The sequence below is a fragment of the Chelonia mydas genome, chromosome 28 (genome assembly GCF_015237465.2).
Source record: "Chelonia mydas isolate rCheMyd1 chromosome 28, rCheMyd1.pri.v2, whole genome shotgun sequence".
Classification (NCBI taxonomy): Eukaryota; Metazoa; Chordata; order Testudines; family Cheloniidae; genus Chelonia; species Chelonia mydas.
The window spans coordinates 1,071,061-1,093,459 of NC_051268.2; the positions used below are offsets into that span (position 1 = coordinate 1,071,061).

The 22,399-nt window shown below is 64.6% G+C and overlaps 1 protein-coding gene across 4 annotated transcripts in view; it reads left to right on the forward strand.

Annotated features, from left to right (window-relative positions):
• Positions 1–3,563: 3,563 nt before the first annotated feature.
• The window catches only part of LRCH4 (leucine rich repeats and calponin homology domain containing 4), a 33,299-nt gene continuing 14,463 nt past the window's right edge, over positions 3,564–22,399 (forward strand). For 2 of the 4 annotated variants that reach the window (XR_006287709.1, XM_043537137.1), the window contains exons 1-2: positions 4,360–4,591; positions 21,974–22,118. Coding sequence is in view for 1 of the 4 variants with exons in the window: in XM_043537137.1 (XP_043393072.1) it covers positions 4,411–4,591; positions 21,974–22,118 (326 nt within the window). In the remaining 3 variants the exon portion in view is untranslated. Of the gene's footprint in view, positions 3,796–4,359; positions 4,592–21,973; positions 22,119–22,399 lie in introns of those variants that run through there. The other 2 variants (XR_006287710.1, XR_006287711.1) reach the window with 2 other exon arrangements.

The window sequence follows — 22,399 nt, forward strand, 5'->3', positions numbered from 1 at the left end:
AGCGCCCCACGGGGACCTCGGGCCGGCCCCGCTCCTTGGGCACCGCCCCACAGCGCCCCACGGGGACCTCGGGCGGGCACCGCCCCACAGCGCCCCACGGGGAACTCGGGCCGGGCCCCGCTCCCTGGGCACTGCCCCACAGTGCCCACGGGGACCTCGGGCCGGGCCCCGCTCCCTGGACACCGCCCCACAGTGCCCCACGGGGACCTCGGGCCAGACCCGCTCCCTGGACACTGCCCCACAGCGCTCCACAGGGACCTCGGGACGGGCCCCACTCCCTGGGCACCGCCTTACAGCGCCCCACGGGGACCTCGGGCGGGCACCGCCCCACAGCGCCCCACGGGGACCTCGGGCCGGCCCCGCTGCCTGGGCACCGCCCCACAGCGCCCCACAGGGACCTCGGGCCGGCCCCGCTGCCTGGGCACCGCCCCACAGCGCCCCACGGGGAACTCGGGCCGGGACCCGGTCCCTGGGCACCGCCCCACAGCGCCCCATGGGGACCTCGGGCGAGGCCTGCTCCCTGGGCACCGCCCCACAGCGCCCCACGGGGACCTTGGGCCGGGCACCGCCCCACAGCGCCCCACGGGGACCTCGGGCCGGCCCCGCTGCCTGGGCACCGCTCCACAGCGCCCCACGGGGACCTTGGGCCAGGCCTGCTCCCTGGGCACAGCCCCACAGTGCCCCACAGGGACCTTGGGCCGGGCACCGCCCCACGGGGACCTCGGGCCGGGCCCCACTGCCTGGGCACCGCCCCACAGCGCCCCACGGGGACCTCGGGCCAGGCACCACCCCACAGCGCCCCACGGGGACCTCGGGCCGGCCCCGCTGCCTGGGCACCGCCCCACAGCGCCCCACGGGGAACTCGGGCCGGGACCCGGTCCCTGGGCACCGCCCCACAGCGCCCCATGGGGACCTCGGGCGAGGCCTGCTCCCTGGGCACAGCCCCACAGCGCCCCATGGGGACCTTGGGCCGGGCACCGCCCCACAGCGCCCCACGGGGACCTCGGGCAGGGTCTGCTCCCTGGGCACCGCCCCACAGCGCCCCACAGGGACCTCGGGCCGGCCCTGCTGCCTGGGCACCGCCCCACGGGGACCTCGGGCCGGGCCCCACTGCTTGGGCACCGCCCCACAGCGCCCCACGGGGACCTCGGGCCAGGCACCACCCACAGCGCCCCACGGGGACCTCGGGCCGGCCCCGCTGCCTGGGCACCGCCCCACAGCGCCCCATGGGGACCTTGGGCCGGGCACCGCCCCACAGCGCCCCACGGGGACCTCGGGTCGGCCCCGCTGCCTGGGCACCGCCCCACGGGGACCTCGGGCCGGGCCCCACTGCCTGGGCCCCGCCCCACAGCGCCCCACGGGGACCTCGGGCCAGGCACCACCCCACAGCGCCCTACGGGGACCTCGGGCCGGCCCCGCTGCCTGGGCACCGCCCCACGGGGACCTCGGGCCGGGCCCCACTGCCTGGGCACCGCCCCACAGCGCCCCACGGGGACCTCGGGCCAGGCACCACCCCACAGCGCCCCACGGGGACCTCGGGCCGGCCCCGCTGCCTGGGCACCGCCCCACAGCGCCCCATGGGGACCTTGGGCCGGGCACCGCCCCACAGCGCCCCACGGGGACCTCGGGTCGGCCCCGCTGCCTGGGCACCGCCCCACGGGGACCTCGGGCCGGGCCCCACTGCCTGGGCACCGCCCCACAGCGCCCCACGGGGACCTCGGGCCAGGCACCACCCCACAGCGCCCTACGGGGACCTCGGGCCGGCCCCGCTGCCTGGGCACCGCCCCACGGGGACCTCGGGCCGGGCCCCACTGCCTGGGCACCGCCCCCACAGCGCCCCACGGGGACCTCGGGCCAGGCACCACCCCACAGCGCCCCACGGGGACCTCGGGCCGGCCCCGCTGCCTGGGCACCGCCCCACAGCGCCCCATGGGGACCTTGGGCCGGGCACCGCCCCACAGCGCCCCACGGGGACCTCGGGTCGGCCCCGCTGCCTGGGCACCGCCCCACGGGGACCTCGGGCCGGGCCCCACTGCCTGGGCACCGCCCCACAGCGCCCCACGGGGACCTCGGGCCAGGCACCACCCCACAGCGCCCGACGGGGACCTCGGGCCGGCCCCGCTGCCTGGGCACCGCCCCACGGGGACCTCGGGCCGGGCCCCACTGCCTGGGCACCGCCCCCACAGCGCCCCACGGGGACCTCGGGCCAGGCACCACCCCACAGCGCCCCACGGGGACCTCGGGCCGGCCCCGCTGCCTGGGCACCGCCCCACAGCGCCCCACGGGGACCTCGGGCCAGGCACCACCCCACAGCGCCCCACGGGGACCTCGGGCCGGCCCCGCTCCCCACAGCAAAGACCCTGCTGCACCCCAGTCTGCTGCCCACCCCACAGCGCCCCCTTGGGGTCCTCTGTGGGTCAGTCTTGGGGCTTGAGGTGGGATTTGGCGCAATTCCCCCCGGGGCCTCGCACGAGAGGGGGGGCTTCCCCTCCCCCGGGGCCTCGCACGAGAGGGGGGACTTCCCCTCCCCCCCCGGGGCCTCGCACGAAAGGGGGGGGCTTCCCCTCCCCCGGGGCCTCGCACGAGAGGGGGATGGGCCTGAGGTAGTCATGGGCCTCTTAATCTTAGGTCCCGCCCTTTTTTCACATCTTCTTCTCTTGCTATTGGCTAGTTGGGCTGTCATTCTCCTCTCAGTGCCCGCCCACCCGGAGTGATTCTTTCTCAGATTGCCCAGCTGCGCTGTCTCTCGCTCAGGGCATCTCCCGCCTCCCCTGAGGTGATTCGCACTCTGAATGGCCAGCTGGGCTGTCACTCTCGCTTCAAGGCATTTACCGCCCTCGGACGGGAATCTCCCTCTGATTGGCCAGTCAAGTTGTCACTCATAATATGCAACGCATTCTTCCGCGTGTGATTGGCTGAGCCGCTGAAACAGCTCCGTCTCCCGTACCAGGCAGTTCCCACATTCAACTGTTGCCGCCTTGTGACGCAGACGCCTGCGAAGCCGTGTTCTGATAGGTAGATATGCTGTCAATCATAGGACGGCCCCGCCTTTACTAATGTGATTGGCTGAATCAGGTGAGGCGTTCCCCACAGCTTCTGAACAGATTGGTTGGGGAGAGCTAGCCTTGTGATTGGGTCATTATGGAACTCAAGCCCCGCCACCTGGGGTATGATTGACTGCGGCGGGTAGGCTAGCTCCGCCTTCTACACTGCCATTGGCTGAGGCGGGGCTGCCGATCTGTCTATTCCCCGACGTGATTGGCTGAGCTTTTGATACGGCCCGCCTCCTGTTAGCTGGTTGGCTAAACTACCCTAGGTTTCGGAGTAGCCGCCGTGTGCGATGCCCTAGAGGCGCTGTGATTGGGTGAGGCTAAGGCAGAGCGGATTGGCTGCCGTGTAGAATTAGGTCTCGCCCTCCTCAAGCCTGATTGGCCGAGCGGAGCTCCCCGCCAGGCGCCACTGGCTGGCTCCTTGCGAGCCCCGCCCCTGCCCGTTGATTGGCCCCGGCGGCGCTCCCAGCCCCGCCCCCTTGGCTGGGGCTGGCTCCCCCTCGCGGCCTCGGCCGGCCAGTCTCGCAGCGGCGGCCGCGGCGAGCGGAGTCCCGGGGTCCCGGGATGGCGGCGGGCGAGGCGGAGCCAGAGCTGCCCCCGCCCCCCGCGCCCGGCGGGCCCGCCACCGAGCGGGCCCTGGAGGAGGCGGCGGCGTCGGGCAGCCTGAGCCTGGCGGGGCGGCGGCTGCGGCTCTTCCCGGGCGGCGCGGCGCGGCGCTGGGACCTGAGCGACACCACCCAGGCCGGTGAGACCCCGCCCCCTTTCGCCGGCCCCGCCCCCTGCACCGGCCCCGCCTTTACTAATGTGATTGGCTGAATCAGGTGAGGCGTTCCCCACAGCTTCTGAACAGATTGGTTGGGGAGAGCTAGCCTTGTGATTGGGTCATTATGGAACTCAAGCCCCGCCACCTGGGGTATGATTGACTGCGGCGGGTAGGCTAGCTCCGCCTTCTACACTGCCATTGGCTGAGGCGGGGCTGCCGATCTGTCTATTCCCCGACGTGATTGGCTGAGCTTTTGATACGGCCCGCCTCCTGTTAGCTGGTTGGCTAAACTACCCTAGGTTTCGGAGTAGCAGCCGTGTGCGATGCCCTAGAGGCGCTGTGATTGGGTGAGGCTAAGGCAGAGCGGATTGGCTGCCGTGTAGAATTAGGTCTCGCCCTCCTCAAGCCTGATTGGCCGAGCGGAGCTCCCCGCCAGGCGCCACTGGCTGGCTCCTTGCGAGCCCCGCCCCTGCCCGTTGATTGGCCCCGGCGGCGCTCCCAGCCCCGCCCCCTTGGCTGGGGCTGGCTCCCCCTCGCGGCCTCGGCCGGCCAGTCTCGCAGCGGCGGCCGCGGCGAGCGGAGTCCCGGGGTCCCGGGATGGCGGCGGGCGAGGCGGAGCCAGAGCTGCCCCCGCCCCCCGCGCCCGGCGGGCCCGCCACCGAGCGGGCCCTGGAGGAGGCGGCGGCGTCGGGCAGCCTGAGCCTGGCGGGGCGGCGGCTGCGGCTCTTCCCGGGCGGCGCGGCGCGGCGCTGGGACCTGAGCGACACCACCCAGGCCGGTGAGACCCCGCCCCCTTTCGCCGGCCCCGCCCCCTGCACCGGACCCCCCCCTCCCGCTCGCGCCGGGCCCCGCCCTCCGCCAACGGAACCCCTCGCGCCGGGCCACGCCCCCTCAACGGCCCCCCTCGCGCTGGCCCCGCCCCCCGCCAACGGCCCCCCTCGCGCTGGCTCCGCCCCCCCCCCCCCACAGAACCCCTCGCGCTGGCTCCTCCCTGCGCCAACGGCCCCCCTCGCGCCCGGCCCCGCCCCCTCAACGGCCCCCCTCGCGCTGGCTCCGCCCCCCCCACAGAACCCCTCGCGCTGGGTCCTCCCCGCGCCAACGGCCCCCCTCGCGCCCGGCCCCGCCCCCTCAACGGCCCCCCTCGCGCCGGGCCCCGCCCCTTCTTCCTTTGCCTGCTCCCCCTCCCCCTCATAGCCCCCTCTTCTCTGTGGAGGCTCCCCCATGCCCCGCCCCCATCTCGCCAGGCCCCGCCCCCTTGCCCCCCTTGTCATCATATCGCCCTGCCAGGCCCCGCCCCCTTTACTTTGCTCCTGGGGGCCCCGCCCCTTCCCCGCTGGACCCCCCCCCGGGGTCTGCCCCCCAGCCGCTCCCGGCCCCCACACTCTCCCCATGGGCGAATCCTGCCCCCCGGGGGTGTAGCCACGCTCCGCACCCCGGGGTGCTCGCCCGCGTCCCGTCGCTCTTCGCACCCCTTTCCTCCGGCTTCCGTGGGGGCCGGCGCTGCCGAGACCAAGCCGTTCCGATGGGCCGGGGGGCAGACACACGGCCCTTTGTGCCCCAGGGCACCGCGCCGTTCGGCAGCCTCCGGGGTGCCCGTCCAGGCCTGGCGCCGGCCTGCGGGGTGTGCCCGGGTCACTCCCGCAGCAGGTGCCTGGCGCTCTTTGTCCCGGTCGCCGTCCCTTCGCCCTGGCCAGGCCCCGGCTTGGCGAGAGTCAGGCCGGAATCTGGCTCCACCAGCGTCTCTCCTGCAAACAAGGAAACTTGCCAACGGTGCGCCGTTGGGGCACCTGGAAGTGAAACGGCTCCGAATCGGGTGACTTCGTGGACCGTTGACTGGATTGGGGATGGGTGTTACGGTCGCCCCAAGATCGGGGCCCTATGGTGCAAATAGGAGGCAACCTACAGACAAGGCAAAGGGATTTTACAGATGGGAAACTGAGGCAGAGCTGACCTGACTTTCCCAAGATCACGCAGGAACTGAACCCCGCTCTCCTGAATTCCCAGGGCAGCCCCTTTCTCCCCAGGCGTCCTTTCTCTTCCTGGGGGCACTCGCATGCAGCTAAGGCAGACACACAGCCCCTGGGGTGCTTTGTCAGGGCAGGGACGGGGACATGCGGACGGGATGGCGAGACACGGGGCGGCCCTGGGGGAAGCCTGGTACTAGAGATCCTTCGGTCTCTCCCTTTCTCGCCCTCACGTCCGTGTGGCTCTTCTCTGCACCCTCTGGTTTCTCACCCGATGACTGGTTTGTGGGGAACCCCCCTTGCAGTCTCGCCACGCGAGTCCCTTGGCCCCAGATTTCGCACCACCCATGTGATTTGCCCTCCTCTTTGTTTACGATACTCGTGCCGGGCCACTTCCTGTACAGCTGCTTTGCACCAATCTCGCCCTGTTCGAGCTGACTTGCCAAGGGCTGTGCAGCTGCCAAGCCCTGATCCCCGGGGCTTGGGGCTGAGCAGGGGCAAGCTGCTGTGGTGTAGCTGCTGGGGGTGGTCCCTGGGGGGGTGGCAGGAGCACTCAGGCCCACAGAGGACAGACGTTCTGGGGTGCTCTGGGTGTGAGTGGCAAGGCTGAGTCATGGGGACTTAACTTCCTTCTTCTGCTGGTGGCTTAAAGGGTTTCCAACCCATTTCGTTACGTTCTGTTGTTACAAGTAATATGTCAGTTCATGGAATATTGGCTTGGTTCAGTGGAGTGGGGGCCAGGACGCCTGGGTTCTCTCCCCGGCTCTGGGAGGGGTGTGGGGGCTGGTAGGCTAGAGCAGGTGGGCTGGGAGCCAGGACGTCTGGGTTCTCTCCCCGGCTCTGGGAGGGGAGCGAGGGCTGCTGGGTCAGAGCAGGGGCATTGCGAGCCAGGACTCCTGGGTTCCATTCCTAGCTTTGCCATTGATCTGTTGGGTGATCTCAGGCCAGTCACTTCCCCTGACTGTGCCGCGGCATGTTCTGGCAAACAGAGAAGAAGTTGCTCTCTTCCCTTTTCCGAGGAGCTTTGCGGTGGGCAGATGATGACTTGTGTCAAAACTGCGTGGGGGGAGCGGGGTGGGGCTTTTCGCTGTCCCTTTCGTTCAGCGCCTCCCGTAGTGCCTTGCCTGGTGGCACTCTTCCCTTCCCCCAGGCGGCTTCCTGTTCCTCGCGCGGGCTCTTGCTCATTTCCGACGGTGCAGGCAATATTTGGACTTGGAAGAATGCGATGGCAAACCCCGAAGCGTAGGCGGGGGGCCTGGGGCAGGGGTACTTGCTGAAACTCCTCATTCACCTGGAGAAGATGGAGCGGGCTCCAGGCTAGGTTGGCACAGGCCATGTCTCCCCTCCATGGGCCCTGCTCCGCCGCGGGACGGTAGGTGGGTTGGCGTAGGCCGTGTCTCCCCTCCATGCGCCCCGCTCCGCCGCGGGACGGTAGGTGGGTTGGCACAGGCCATGTCTCCCCTCCATGGGCCCCACTCTGCCGCGGGACGGTAGGTGGGTTGGCGTAGGCCGTGTCTCCCCTCCATGGGCCCCGCTCCGCCGCGGGACGGTAGGTAGGTTGGCGTAGGTCATGTCTCCCCTCCATGGGCCCCGCTCCGCCGTGGGACGGTAGGTAGGTTGGCGTAGGTCATGTCTCCCCTCCATGGGCCCCGCTCCGCCGTGGGACGGTAGGTAGGTTGGCGTAGGTCATGTCTCCCCTCCATGTGCCCCGCTCCGCCGCGGGACGGTAGGTGGGTTGGCGTAGGCCGTCTCTCCCCTCCATGGGCCCCGCTCCGCCGCGGGACGGTAGGTAGGTTGGCGTAGGTCATGTCTCCCCTCCATGCGCCCCGCTCCGCCGTGGGACGGTAGGTAGGTTGGCGTAGGTCGTGTCTCCCCTCCATGCGCCCCGCTCCGCCGCGGGACGGTAGGTGGGTTGGCGTAGGCCGTGTCTCCCCTCCATGGGCCCCGCTCCGCCGCGGGACGGTAGGTAGGTTGGCGTAGGTCATGTCTCCCCTCCATGGGCCCCGCTCCGCCGTGGGACGGTAGGTAGGTTGGCGTAGGTCGTGTCTCCCCTCCATGCGCCCCGCTCCGCCGCGGGACGGTAGGTGGGTTGGCGTAGGCCGTGTCTCCCCTCCATGGGCCCCGCTCCGCCGCGGGACGGTAGGTGGGTTGGCGTAGGCCGTGTCTCCCCTCCATGGGCCCCGCTCCGCCGTGGGACGGTAGGTAGGTTGGCGTAGGTCGTGTCTCCCCTCCATGCGCCCCGCTCCGCCGTGGGACGGTAGGTAGGTTGGCGTAGGTCATGTCTCCCCTCCATGCGCCCCGCTCCGCCGCGGGACGGTAGGTGGGTTGGCGTAGGCCGTGTCTCCCCTCCATGGGCCCCGCTCCGCCGCGGGACGGTAGGTAGGTTGGCGTAGGCCGTGTCTCCCCTCCATGGGCCCCGCTCCGCCGCGGGACGGTAGGTAGGTTGGCCACAAAGACACCCTTGGCATGGGAGCCCTGAGGGAATTCAGCTCTGACTGTGCCTTGTTCAGCACGCTGGCTCGCGTCCCCCTCGTAAAACGGCGTGTGTTCCACTTGGACGCTGCCGGTTTGTCCCTCTTGTAACTCTGTCTCTCTCCGGGCCCAAGGCCTGTTGCCAAAACAAGCCTAAAGCCGCAGAGCTTTCTGTGCCGCAAATCCACCAGCTGTCACGGGCTGTAAGGCGAGGTCGGGGATTTCACGCTGCAGGTTTTTTATCCCAAGCTCTTCACGAGCTGTACTAGAAAACCCTGCGCTGCTTCAGCTCTCCCGAGAAGGAGAAAAGCACCGGCAGCGTGAAGGGGAACCGGGTCGTTTCAGGAGCCTGCGATTCAAAGTTTATTTTAATCGCAGGCTGTGTTTAAAGGTTTATTTCCTCTGCCCGCTGAACCTCCGGGAGGGATGTTTTCATTCCTGTATTTAGACTCTCCCCCCCGAAACGTTCCCAAGCCTGCAGCAGCGAGCTCAGCCCGGTTTTGCCTTTGTTCAGAGCAGCTAAGGACTTAGCTTGGGGTGTGTCCGCGCTGCAGGTGCCAGGGTGTTGGAGGCCGTGGGAGGAATGGCGTCAGGTCGCCGTTCCTCTGGCGGGGAAATGGGCAGTCCCTGAAAGGAGAGGCCAGGCCCTGGTGAGCTTTCAGTCACGTCAGAGTTCGCAAGTGACAGCGCTATAACCTAGGCCCTACCGTGTAAACTGCTTCCTTCTGGCTCTGCTGTCCGAGCTGGGAAGGGGCTAGAACGAACAGCCCCGGTCATCCCGCTCCCTCTGGGGGGGCCACTCGGGAGTAGAACTAGGTGACTGGTGGGTGGAGTCAGGCTCATTTGACAGAGGGGGGAGACTGAGGCGCAGACTGTGGGGCAGTGACAGCGCCCCGGCCGAACCTGGTTTGCGAGCGGCGGGAGGGGGGCTTGCTCACACAGCCCTGCGAGAGGTCTATGCAGTCACGACTGGAGTGGTGAAGGGGACGAGAGAAGTGTTATTTACCCCTCACGCAACACACACACACCAGGAGTCACGCACCGAAGGAATAGGCAGCTGTTTCCATACAGATAAGAGGAAGTGTGCAGCGCACAGTTAACCTGTGGAACTCCTTGCCACGGGAAGGTGTGGGGTCACCTGCCCTCCCGTCTTGCTCTGACCCCGGAGTTAGCTCGGCTGCAGCCCTGAGGCACGAGGGGCTGTGTGTCTGCCTTAGGTACATCTCTCCCTCCCAACGCTCTAATGTATTGATCCTCCTGGGAGGCAGGGAGGGCCTATGATCCCCATTGCACAGGTGGGGAAACCGAGGCACGGAAAAGCAGCCTGCCTCACACAAAGTCACCCAGGGTGTCTGCTGGAGCAAGGGGATTCCTACATCCGGGTCTCCTGTGTCTCAGGCCCGCTATATCGTCCTTCCTTCAGCTAAGCCCTCACTTAGCGACTTACACCAGGGGGAAACTGAGGCACAAAGGGGCGTGACTTCCCTAAGGCTATGACGTTCTCCCTGACGTCCCCTTGCTCTCCCCCGAATCGCAGGGCCAGCTCCCAGCCCAGTGTGTTGGCATAACATGGTTGTTGCGCCAGCTGAAAAGCCCCCTGCCCTGTCTGCGATAATTGAAGCCATTGAGACCTCGGCTGCGTTTCGGGGGGCCCTGCCAGGCCAGCCTCAGTCCCCGCTGTGACCCAGATCGCCTCCGTCGCTCAGCAGCGTGTGAGTCAATTGTCTGCTGACTCCGGCTTTTCCTTCAGCTCAGCTATGAGCAAACCCAGCTCCGGATCCTGTGCCCAGAGCGCTGGGTGAGGGGCTGCGCTGCAACCTCCCTCAGCCGGCTGGGCCTTGTGTGCCTGGGCCAGGGGGCCTCTAGGAACACGATAAGGACTCGGGCTCCAGCGTGCTCCATCCTCTGTCTCTGCTGCGGCTGGAGAGCTAGACCCTGAGCCCCCGCCGTGGGGCACGAAACAGCATCTCCCCCATGCTACTGCTCAGTCCTTAGGACTGGATCTGGTTCCATCTGGACACGGGGCTGGCACCTGTTTTTGTGGGAGCCAAGAGCCCCACCCCCAGCAAAGCATCACTCCCTCAGACAGGGGAGGTATCCGTTTACAGATGAGGGAAACTGAGTCATGGATTGTCTGCGTGGCCTTGGGCAAGTCACTTTGTCTGTACTTGTGTGGCGGGAGCACCTGTCGAGTCCTGGGACCCCCGGTGCTAGGTGCTGGGCGTTATTTATTAGGTGTATTGTGGTAGTGTCTGGGAGCCCTGGTCCCCTCTGGCGCTAGGCGCTGCACAAACTCTGAACGCTTCCTCTATCTCCCCTCTCCGAGTGCCTGAAGCGCAAGGGTAGCCACACTCCATCTCCATTACCGGTCCGTGTCTCTGAACCCTGCCATACCCATGCTGTTGGGGGGCTGAAATGCACCGCAGCCAGCAATGGAAGGGGGAGTCCTGGCTGGGCTGACTGCATTCAGCTCTGACCTGCCGGGCAGGCCGAGGCAGGGATTTCAGAGGCCGCTCCAGCCCTGGATGGTTAATTGTGCTCGCTGCAGTCTGATCTGTCGGTGCGTAGATTCACGGTGCCGGCTGGCGCTCCCATACCCGCACAGGGAGGAAACCCCAGGTATACAGGGCTCTTTGATCCAGTGGAGAACAGCAGGATGAGGCCCAGTGGCTGGGCGTTGAAGCCAGACACGTTCCAATGGGCAATGAGGCACCGATTTTTCCCAGAGAGGGCAGTTAACCAGGGGAGCAAACTCCCAAAGGAAGTGGCAAATTCTCCATCTCTGGACGGTGTCCAGCCCAGCCCGGAGCCTTTCCGGGAGATGCATTAGCCCAGCACAGACGACTGGGCTCCATGCAGGGGGAGCTGGGGGAAGTATTGTAATGGCCTGTAATGTACCGGAGGTCACTCGATGGTTCTTTCTGGCCATAACCTAGTTTCGATTGTTATCGGTCAATGTTGATTTCCCTGGACACACCCACAGGGCCAGATATATATTCCAGCCACAACTGAAATGTACAGGTAGGCAAAGGAAGAAATCTGCGACTTGAGAACTTACTAGTTGAAGTCCAGGGCTCTGGACTTTGGAAGTAGGCGAGTTACCAATGGGCTTAGCCAATGAAGAGCAGACGGGGGTCTGATGCGTGGATCTCAGGCCGTTTGCTTTGTGTATTTTGACCTGCCCCGTTGAGACTTTGTTGTGATGCTTTATGACGTTGTCGCTTTGTGAATCTCAGCAGCTATGTCATTCAGTGATTGTCGAACCAACCCCGCCATAATTCTGTGCAGCTGTGAACATTTAAATTAGAAACCTAAAAAAAAAAAGGCTTAAAAATCAAAGGGTGGGAAAGGGGCGGGACACCCCAGCCAGTGACCAATGTGACGGGCCTGTTGATCGCATGATTTGTGGGCTGAGGGGGGCGGGAAGGTCAAGGGGGTTGAGAGGGGTGGTGTGGACGGCTGATCGGCCAGTCCTGTCACAGGAGGAGAAAGCTCTGGTGGGGGAAGATGGAGAGGACACCCGGTTTGGGGCGTAGTCGGCACGTCGGGGGTGCTGCCTGACCCCTCTGGCTGAGTGCCCATGGAGCTGCTGCTGTGCCCCCGGGGCTGGGGGACTTGTCTCCTGCCCTTTGGAGGTGCTGGCCGGAGGCTCGGCCGCCCACCAGGGTCTCTGTCAGGCAGGAACCGCTATGTGCCGTCCCCAGGCCTCGCTCTGGTGCTCCCGTGTCGGGCCGAGCTAATAAAGCATTTCCTATTGCTGCGTTGTCAGTTTCCCCCGGGCAGGGGATGAGCAGCTGACCTTGGGCCGCTTCCGCTGGTCCATTAGAGCGCGACCTCCTGCCTAGCCCAGGCCGGAGCGTTCACCCCGGTCCCCCGTATGGAGCCCCACACCTTGGGCTGGCCTTGAACATCTCCCAGAAAGGCTCTGGCCTGCCTCGCAAGAGATGGAGTCTCCCTGCTGGCCTGGGCAGCTTGTGCCAACGGCGCGTCACCTACGCCATGGGGAAAAAACGGTGCCTCGTTTCCCTTTGGAACGGGGCTGGGTTTAACTCCAGCCGCTGGGCCCTGTCCTGCCTTTCTCCGCTGGAACAAAGAGCCCCAGGATTCCCTCCCCATAATCGAGTCCCCATGACGCCCGCTGCCGGAGCGGCACGTTCCTGCTGAAACGTGTGCCCCTTGGTTCAGTGCGTTCCCCTCAGCTCAGCAGCTTTGTTTTGTGGTGTCTTTTGGGCGTGGAACGGGAACTCGGGAGCCTTGAGCAACACACGCTGTCCTCGGTTGGGCTGGGTGATACAGCCTCGTTTTTATCTCGGGGGCCGGGGGGGGAGGCCTTCGGATGGTGCTGCAGGTGGAACCAGAGCGAGGCCGGGTTAGCTCTCTATAAATACGTCAAGATCACGACGCCCGAGAGGGCCAGGAGCTAATGGGCGCCATGGGCCCAAGACGGGCCAGGGATCACTGGAGATGATGACAAGGGTTCAGTCTGGCCCAGCCCCCAGCTGGACATGTTGGGGCTAAGAACCGAATTGGTTCAAAGCTGGGGCTTGCTCACTGTATGGACCGGATTGGCTGCTTTCATACCAATCTAGCTGTCCCAGGATAACTCCCCTAACGCAGTGTGGATGCTCTCCTGGGGCAGGGGGTTGAGCTGAGGGTGACCAGGATAAGCGTCCCCGCCGGGTAAATCTGTCTCTGTGGGCCAACCCTGACTCTGGTGGGTGGGCGGGCGGGCCCTCGGGCTCCCAGACATCCCCTCTAGACCCCCGGCTGACAATGGAGCAACCCCCATGCCCTACCCTGGTGTGGGAGGATCACGGGGCTAGGTCCCTCCTGCATGGCAGGATGGGGAGACTAAGGCAAACCCAGGCATCCTGACTCCCTGCTTGGGGTCTCCCCCACCCAAATACCCTCCTTCCCTTTGCTGCTCAGGGCTAGGCGGGGTGTTTCCTCTGGCCCAGATCCTCCAAGGTAGGTGGGGGCCATAAGTGCCGCACGGGAGGTCAGACCCGTCCTGATCTGCATAATCCCGCCTCAGGGCGAGGGGCTTTGAGATCCCTTCCAGGCCTACATTTCTGTGATCTAATGGTCCCCTATGGCGGGGCAGGGTCCCTTCAGCCCACACGGGGGCATCCTCCCTGAGGGGGGTGCGTCGAGGGGATTTGGGCTCCCCCCCACCCCCTGTGTGCCGACTGGGTTTGGATCCGTCCCCCGTCACATGGTGCGCGAAGGAGGAAGCGGGCACTGGCCGAGGCAGTGGCAGGAGGTGCCGGAGCCAGCTGTGCACCCAGAGAACGCTGCCGGCTCGAAAGCCACATCCTGCCGGCTGCTCGGAAACGAGAATTGCCACAGCCCCTCTGTGTGCTGCTGGTGCAGCCTGGCCGCGCCCTGCCTGGCCTCCCAGGGGGCTGGCGGAGAACGCCACGCACCGCCCCCAGCCGCGCTCGGTTACGGTGCCAGGGGATGGGAGCCACGGACGCTGACCGGCCACCCCAGGCCTGCTGGCGTCCGACCGAAATCCGGAAAGAACAGACCAGTCTCATGGCACCGATTTCTCCTCCTAATGCCCCCCTGGGCCCCAGCTCAGCCGTACCTTTTGCCCTAAATCTCCTTGCAATCAGCTTAATTGGACACAGACCAGTTGGCATCCCCCTCCACCCCCCGCCCCGTCTTCTCTAGGCCAACTCGCTCAGTTTTTTCCCCCGTTTTCGGGGCTCTCGGGACCATCTCCAGTTCGGCTGACGTCCTCGGGGCGAAGGCAGATGTCACTGTTCGGTGCGGTACGCCGCTGGAGGCCCAGCCAGCGTGAAAGCGGTGCCCAGCGTGAAAGGAGGTGGCTGCAAACAATACAGCCTTTCTCTTCCACCAAACAACGGGCTATTAAGAGGCGGGAGGGGGAGGCCAATGTTGTTTCTAGGCCTAAGACAAGCAAACTCCTCTATGCTTCGAGTCTGTGGGAATTACCAGCTCTTCGGAGCCACCCTGCGGGCACCGAGGCAAGCCTGGGAATGAAAGAATTTGCAACCGTGCCCGGACGTTCTCTGAGATCCCAGCGTTCCTCCCCCCTACAGCAGCAGGTGACGGCAAATCCTCGGTGACCGTTTGGAGTGGCCTTGTTTGCCACAAGAGAAATGCCGAAGTCCCAGAGTTTAGCCCAGCTGCTGTGATCTCCTGTTTTACCCAGGCTAGAAAATTCTCCCCAGTTCCCCTGTCCTGAGCCCAAGAGCCCAAAATCATCTTCCAGGAGAGCGTCTGTTCTTGGCTGTGGCCCGCGAGAGATGGAGAACCCTGGAATCCAGGGAGAGTCCCTAGGTGCTGAATGTCTGTGCCGTGAACCGGGCCCGGATCCCCAAAGGTGCCGAGATCATCTTCACGAGCCGGTCGTGCTCAGGGAGACTGACCGAGCTAGGAGCGAATCCCTGCTCTCCGGGGTCCTCGCCCAGCGCCCTCGCCACGTTTCCCGAGGACCCGGAGCCCTCTTTGAGACAAAGCCGCCATCATATCGCAAGCTGGCATCGGGCCCAGCTTTGTCGACAGCCCTTCCCAGAGCTCCTACCCACCCCGGGGGGTTGGCTGCGGCCGTCCCCCCTGTTCCAGACTTGGCCCCGGCGAGGGGGCTGGGAAATGAGCTCTGGCGGGCGCAGTGGGTATCAGGTGTGATGCGGTAGCGCCTCAGAGCCAGCACTGCACAACCCCAGAGCGGTGGGTCGTGGGAGGAATCTTCCCCAGAGAAAAGAAAAGGAGGACTTGTGGCACCTTAGAGACTAACCAGTTTATTTGAGCATAAGCTTTCGTGCGCTACAGCTCACTTCATCGGACCCCAGAGAGCGGTTATGAACCCCGGAGAGTGAGGTGCACAGAGGGGGAAACTGAGGCACAGGGGTACAGGGACTTGCTCGGCGCAGGGAATATAACCCAGAGTCGTGACCAAGCCAGGCTCTTGACTCAGAAGGGTGGCTGGGTTGCTCCCTCCCCCCACACGGAGACAGCTCTGCCGGGTACGTCTGCAGCGTGTTGAAACTCTGCCAGGGCCTGGCTTGTAACAGGAAATGAGTCTGGGATCATCCTCCGGTTCTGCCCCTTGCTTCGGAGCCTGCCCCCATCGTGGCTCAGCGCTTCGGGTGGCATCGCTCGGACAGCGACGGTCCTGCTTGCTGTCTTCTGTGCCGCCTCCTGGCTGCAGATCCGCCAAGGGGCAGGTTTTGAGGAGGGGAAACTGAGGCATGAGGTCGCTGCTCAAGGCCACAGTAGAGCTGAAGAGATTCCCCCTGCTCTAACCATTCTGTCATGCTGCCTTCCACCTGCCCCATAGGTTCCAGAAAAAGGGGCCCATTCTCGGGCGAGCAATTTACGGGCCGGTTTTTCGGCAAACCCGGCGGGCAGGCAGCTCGTATGGGAGTAGCGGAAATACAATCTGTGGCTCTCCACCAGGGCTATTTTTAGGTAGGTCAGTAGCGCGGGGTGGGGGCCGCAGGGGAGGTGTCACTTCAAACGCAGAACTCCCTCCCCCCCGGTCTCAGCTGTTCACCCGGTCAGTGAGAGTTTGGAACCAGCTGCTTGAACGGTTTGTTCTCCCTTCGCGTGGGGCTCCAGCAGATGGGTGGGGGGGCCCTCTGAGCTTTGTAAGGGGGTGGAATTTCCCTAGACTCCCACCCCAGGCCCCTGCCTTCCCAGCAGCCAGGAGGGGCTTTACCGCGCCCCCCAGTCCTGGCCTGGGCAGCATGAGACATGGTTTTGTGCCCAACAGCCATACACCTCGCCGCATACCCCCACTCCCGGAGCCAGCCAATCCCTGTCCTGGGGCCGGATGGGAGCCGGCGCCCCCTAGAGGGGACAGGCCCCGTGTCCCCCCCCTGAAGCCAGCCGGCTGGCCGCTCTAATCTCTCCCTTGGCACTTGCTCTAACCCCCCCTGCGCTTGCCGGCGGGTTATTTCTGGCCCAGCAGAATGTCTCACCTGCAGCTCCCCGTGCGTGGAATGCGGAGGAAGCTGCCCCGTCAGCCGAGAAGGGGAACATCTGCTTTGTATTTTTAGCCGGAGGCTGGAGTTTCAGCCGGTCCGGGCCCGCTGCGTCGCTTTGCTTTCGCCTCCCCCGGGGGGCTGTCCGGCCGGCGGCAGCTGCCCGGGCGACCTTTCGCCTGTACGACCCACTGCCACGGCGCTAGCCCAGGGCAGCCGATCAACCCAGATGGCCATCTGCGAGGGGGCGAAGGGGCGCTGGGCCAGCTAGAAATCGCTCTCCTGCGGCGTGCTCCGATTCCTGCCCGCCCGTCACAGTCTCGTTCATAAACCCCTTGAGCTCTGTCTTCAAACCACTTGGGCTGTTTGCCCCCTGCTGCTCTTACTTGGGGGGGCTTGTCCACACTCTCCCTCATCTGCTGGTTCACAGCCTCCTCTCCAGCCTCCCTCGGTCCCTGACCTCCGCCCAGGCCAGCGCCCTCCTTTGCCTTCGCTAGCCACAGTGAGCAATCCCAGCCCAGCTCGGATCCTCAGGAGCGATCCGCATGTCATCCCCTGGTCGGCCTCGGGGCCCTTCCCTGTACCTGGGCCTTGCCGGCCGCGGGCTCCTCTCTGAATTCACCCCGTCGCTTCCTCTGCCCGCGGCCACCTGGCAAATGTGCCGGCTGGGAACAGAAAGGGTGTCCTTTGGCCTAGGAGCTACGCCCCTCCGAGGCCTGGGGTGCGTCGCTTGGGATCGTTAATAATATCCAAGGGAATGGGGTGTCCCAACCCAGTTCCAGACTGGACGACCGACATCTCCCTTATGTGCCCCCTGCCTCGCCCCGAGGAGTTCCAAGTGTCAGGCAGGAGCCGTGCGCCATAGTCGGGACCCCGCTCCATTGGGAGGAGAAGTGGATGCTGCGAGTCCGGCAAAACGCCTGCATGGCCCCGATTCTCCGACCGCAGCAGAAACACCCCGCGGCAGGCGGCTTTCGTCCGATGAAATCCCCCACGCCTGCCGCTCCCACTCATTCTGTGCCCAAGAAGCCTGGTCTCTGTTCGCTCCCGACTCCTCCTCCAGCCTGCCTCTGCCACACCCGGCCTGCACCTGATCCCTGAGCATTGCTTCCCCCACCTGCCCCCATATTTTTATTAACTTAAATTTCCAGAGTTTCAGGAAATTGTGAGGGGGCTCGGGTCAGATACTCATGATTTCACAGCAGTAGACGCTGATTCCAAAAGCAAAAGCTTTGTCACGGCTAAAACGCGAGCCGTCGGCATCGCCCGGCAGAACAGCCGCAGGCACTAGCCTGCCGTTGGATGCTACGAACCCTCCAGCGGCGCGTGGCTTGGATCCTTAGCCGCGGCGGGGAAATCGGAGTTTACCGGTGTGTGTTAGCCATTCTGGAATAACTCGCCATTCTGGACGCCAGTTCCGGACAGAGGCGGCCAGTGGGCTGGGAAGGCCGCGGATCTACGAGCTATTCTGGGACGAAGTCACTTACTTTGGTAGAGAGGGTCCCCACGGGGGTCGGTTTCCTCGGCCAAGTCTTTAGATCTGTCTAGGAGTTTCAAGTGCAGGCCGCCTCCACTTCCTGCCTCGCACGGGAGCGGCAACTGCGGCCCGATGGCTGTGTGTTTACACAGCCAGCCAGCGTGCTGGAGCGGCCCGCGGTCCCGCTGCTGGGCTTCGGCCTGCCATGGGACGAGGGGCTGGGGCATCCCCGGGTGGCTCCATGCTCTGGAGATGAAAGGAAGATCCCACCCTGGGGGTCGCAGCTCGCAGGATCCTGCCCTCCATGACGAAAGGGGAATTGTTTGCTCTCTCAGCCCCTGGTCTCTGTCTCTCTGTGCAGCCTTACAGGGTCCCTTTGCCTCGCCTTCCCAGCCTCCCCGGAACAACTACCCGCATCCTCACGGGGATCCGGCCGGGGCATGTAGCTCTTGGGGCATCGTTCCAGCTGTCGGCTGCATTTCCTGTTCGTTGTTAAAAGCCGCATTCTCCAAAGGGCTCCTCCTTGGGATCCCCGCGTTTCTCAGGGGCTCAGCTGGAGAGCCCGGAAAGAGAGTGCTTTGTTTTCCCACCCAACCTCAGGCAGGGGCCTGGCCTGTCCGTGTGTCTGGGCAGCGCCTGGCATGACGGGGCCCTGATCTCAGCTGGGGCAGGGCTTGTCTCTCGCCGTGTGTCTGGGCAGCGCCCGGCACGACCGGGCCCTGATTCGAGCTGGGGCAGGGCTTGTCTCTCGCCGTGTGTCTGTGCAGCGCCTGGCACGACCGGGCCCTGATCTCAGCTGGGGCACAGCCTGTCTCTCGCCGTGTGTCTGGGCAGCGCCTGGCACGACCAGGCCCTGATCTCACTAATCACTAGATGCCAGTTTCATTCCTCTCTGCAGGTGGCAGGAGTGTGCCTGTCCCATGAATCCTAGAACTTGGGCCCAATACCCCCCTCCCCCATCAAGGTGGGGTCATCGCCTCCTCTGGGTAGGAGGGAGAAAGCTGGTGCAAGTCCCGGCCCTGCCTTAGTTCTTGGCTGGCCCTCGGACTTCACTGGGGCGTGAAATCGGCTCCGGAGCCGGAATTCCCCCGTTCCGTGTGCGGTTAATGTGTAAACACACAGCCCCAGTGCCGGAGGGGTGGTGCGTGGGGGTCTCTGATCTGCTGGGAACAGATCCCCTCCCGCGCTGCGCGCTTTGTAAGGAGACTTGTGCGTCACGGCAGTGCGCGGTGTATGCTACCCCCAGTCCCGAGGGTTGTGCTGTTCTGTGGGGAAATGGTGCGGTATCGGTGTGGGCTGACACATGGCCCCATTTCCCTCTTACTCGCAGACTTTTCGTCAGCTGGTCCCATGTCCTGTGAAGTGCAGGCCAGAGGTTTCACCCTTGTCCCTGGATGGCACCCAGTCGCTTGGTGGGGTGAAGGCGTCTCTCCCCAAAAGGCCGGGTGGGACGGCGTCGAGAGATGGCCAATCCACCTCTGCCCCAGGGTGTTTGGGCCAAGGAGACTCCCATCGGTGCCCTGTTTCCCACGGGAAAGCAGCTGGCTTTGTCCTTCCAGCCTTGTCCTGCTTTTCCTCTGCATTTTGTGGCTCTTCTCCGCCCCTCTCTGATTTTTCCAGCGTCTCCTTTTAAAGCTTTGTTCATTTCAGCCCAGAGAGAGCCAGTGCCCAGGACTGATCCTCGTCAATGTCTTGCTGGAACAGCTCTTCTCCTTGGCCGGGTCCTGCCAGAGGCTTGCGCGCTCTGTGCCAAGTTCAATACCCTCTCGGCAGCTTGGCTGGGCCTCTCTGTGTCGCGCGGTCAACAAAACATTTACCCTGCCGGCGGCTGCAGCCCGGAGCCTGCGTGTGTGTGCAGGGAAACGGCTCCTGAGTCAGCCCTTCTCTCGGCGGTGAGCGCTGGGCTGGTCTCCTGCCAGCAGCTCGCAGCCCCGGCGACTTGGAACGTTCCGGGCCGGCAAGCTCGGCTGGTCGTCCTCCTCCGTCCTGGGGTTAGGGGAGAGCCCAGGAGCCCTGCCGGGATTAGGACCCCTGTTGCGCCAGGCTCTGCGCGGACCCCCTGACTGAGATCAGGGCCCCCCATTGTGCTGGGCACTGCACAGATCCCCAAGAAGAGCCCGTCCCGGCCCCGAAGAGCTTTGAGTCCCGAATATGAGAGGGGGAGGCAGGAAGGGTCATTCTCTCCTGTGTCCCTCCAAGGGACTTGCGTGGTGGCGTCAGGCCAGACTTCCAAAGGTATTTGGGTGCCGAAATGTGCTGATCGTGGCCTTGTATCAACCCTGAGGTCTCCCATCTGAGCTCCTGCATCTCGATTACCTCCTGCTCGCACCAGTGCAGAGCCCGGGGAAATCCTTGGATTTAAACATGGCTGGGGACGGAGGCTCCACCACCTTGTCCCCACGGTTCATCCCCCTCGCTGGTCAAATGGGGGGGCCTTCTTTCCAGGCTGGATTTGTCCAGCCTCAACTCCCAGCCGCTCGCTCTCTGCTTGCCTGGGACGACTAATCCTGCTTCCGTCCCGCCTCCCCCCCACCCGCTCCCGCCATGTAAAAAACCCTGTAACTCCTGGTACAAGACACATCAAAGCCCTTTGTGTCCCTCGCGTAAATGTAGGTATTCAAACCTGTATTCAAAAGAAACAGACAAACTTGCCTCAATGGCTGAAATTCTCTTCGCGACAAGTGCCACAGCAAATTGCACAATTTGGCCTTAAAAGGTGCCCAATTTTTAATGCCTGTAAAAAGCAAATTGTTGTAGAAGCCAGGAATTTTTTTTTAAACCGCTTAAGCCTCGTGTTCAGAGCTCTGAGACGGCCCGTTCCAGTTATGTCTATGGCAGGGTTCTTGCTGCTGTTTGAAAACCCACACGCGGCACAGCCGGCTAGCTCCTCTGTGCGTCCAGGACTTCCCAGAACAACAAAACCCAGAGGGGTGAGTCTCTGCCCGGGCTGGAGCCAGTGTCCTGCCCCCAGTGCGGAGCCGGGAGGACAAATACGGAGAGGAAAGAGAAGCTCAGACAAACCCATTTGTGGTGGGAAAACTCTCTCGCCTCAGTTTAGCTCTTGGGGAAATCACAATTTGCCCCCTCCTATTATTACACCAGCGGGAACAGCGGGATTCCAGTTCTGGCTCTAACCCAGATTCCTGGGTTCGTTCCCGGCTGGGCTGTGGCCTCTCTGCTCCCGGGAGCCAGGACTCCTGGGTTCGTTCCTGGCTGGGCCATGGCCTCTCTGCTCCCGGGAGCCAGGACGCATGGGTCTTGTTTACAGCAAGAGACTTGCAGACCTACCCCAAAGGCATCCAGTGCTGATCAGTGTGATGAGGAAAAGTGAAACTATGTAACGTTTACACAAATCTCTCCCCTTCCTCACTTCTCTTCGGGATGGGTTGGATCTGAATTCTCCGCAGGGGGGGATTTAACCGTGACCCTGCTCTTGGGCTGGGAGGCGAAATCTCTCTGGGACCTGCGTCGAGCAAACACAGGTCCAGCTGTTTAAAGGGCTCCCACCCAATACTGCCGCGCTCACGGCCATGCGTGGCGTTTTCCCCCCAGCCCCCAGCCCTCTCGGCTCGGGCTGGGCCCTGATCCCCCTTGTCCGAGGTGGAGGGACTAAGGCTGCATCTCCCCTGCAGATGTAAATTGGCCTATGCGAGGTAGATTTACAGGAATTACATGGCACGTGTCCCCCCACCTCCCTTCTGCTGGTGGTGCACTGCCTCACACCGGGTTCCCTGGTGGTTAGAGCAGGGGCAGGGCGACAGGACGCCTGGGTTCTCTGGGAGGGTAGGGGGGTCTGGTGGTTAGAGCAGGGGTTGGGAGACAGGACACATCTTCCTGGCTTGGCCACCCTGCCTCAGGTTCCCCTCTAAAACTGAGAAAGGTCCCTTTTCCAGCCCCCCTCCCTCAGCAATTGCGTGGATATCCCTTGCTCCAGTCTGCAGCCCCAAAGACATTCTCTGTGTGAGCCGCAGACAGTCGGGAACGCCAGCTGGACACTGGGTTCAGGAGGGTCCCCCCACCCCCACCCCAGCTGTTCTGCAGCCCCGCCTGGCCAGCCACGCTCTCTAGCTGCTCCCCAGCTAACGAGGCCCCTGCAGACTGGGTCGCCCGCCCTGCCTCTGCTAAGGAAAACCTGCCCTTGGTGTGTGCGTGCCGGGGGGGAGGGGGGGTTGACAGACCCCTCCTGGGGGGCCTGGGCGGGCGAGTGGCCTGTAGCAGGACACCTGGGCGCTCAGGAGCTCGGAGCAGGCGGTGGGGGCGTCTAACGGCCTCCCCTCTTGTCCCGCGCCCAGATCTCTCCCGGAACCGCTTTGCTGAAGTGCCCGAGGACGCCTGCCACCTGGTCTCCTTGGAGGGCCTGAGCTTGTACCATAACTGCCTGCGGACCATCCCGCCGGCCATCGCCAACCTGCAGTCCCTCACCTACCTGAACCTCAGGTAACGGGCCGGGCCGGCGGGAGGGATCCAGAGCTCCTGCAAAATCCGGGGGTCCAGCCCCGTTGGCACCCACTGGCCCCAGCTTGGGGGATCTTCGTGGCTGGCACACCTGGCTTGGTTCCCGGGTTCCTGGGCCCTCTTAGCTCCGGGGCCCCAGGCCCACAGTTATGAGTGACTCAGTGTGCCCCTCAAAGGGGGCTGACGCTGCCCAGATCCCTGTGTTGGGGCCTGACTCCCTCCTCCCGGGTTCTAACGGCTCCTTCTCCCCCCGCAGCCGGAAC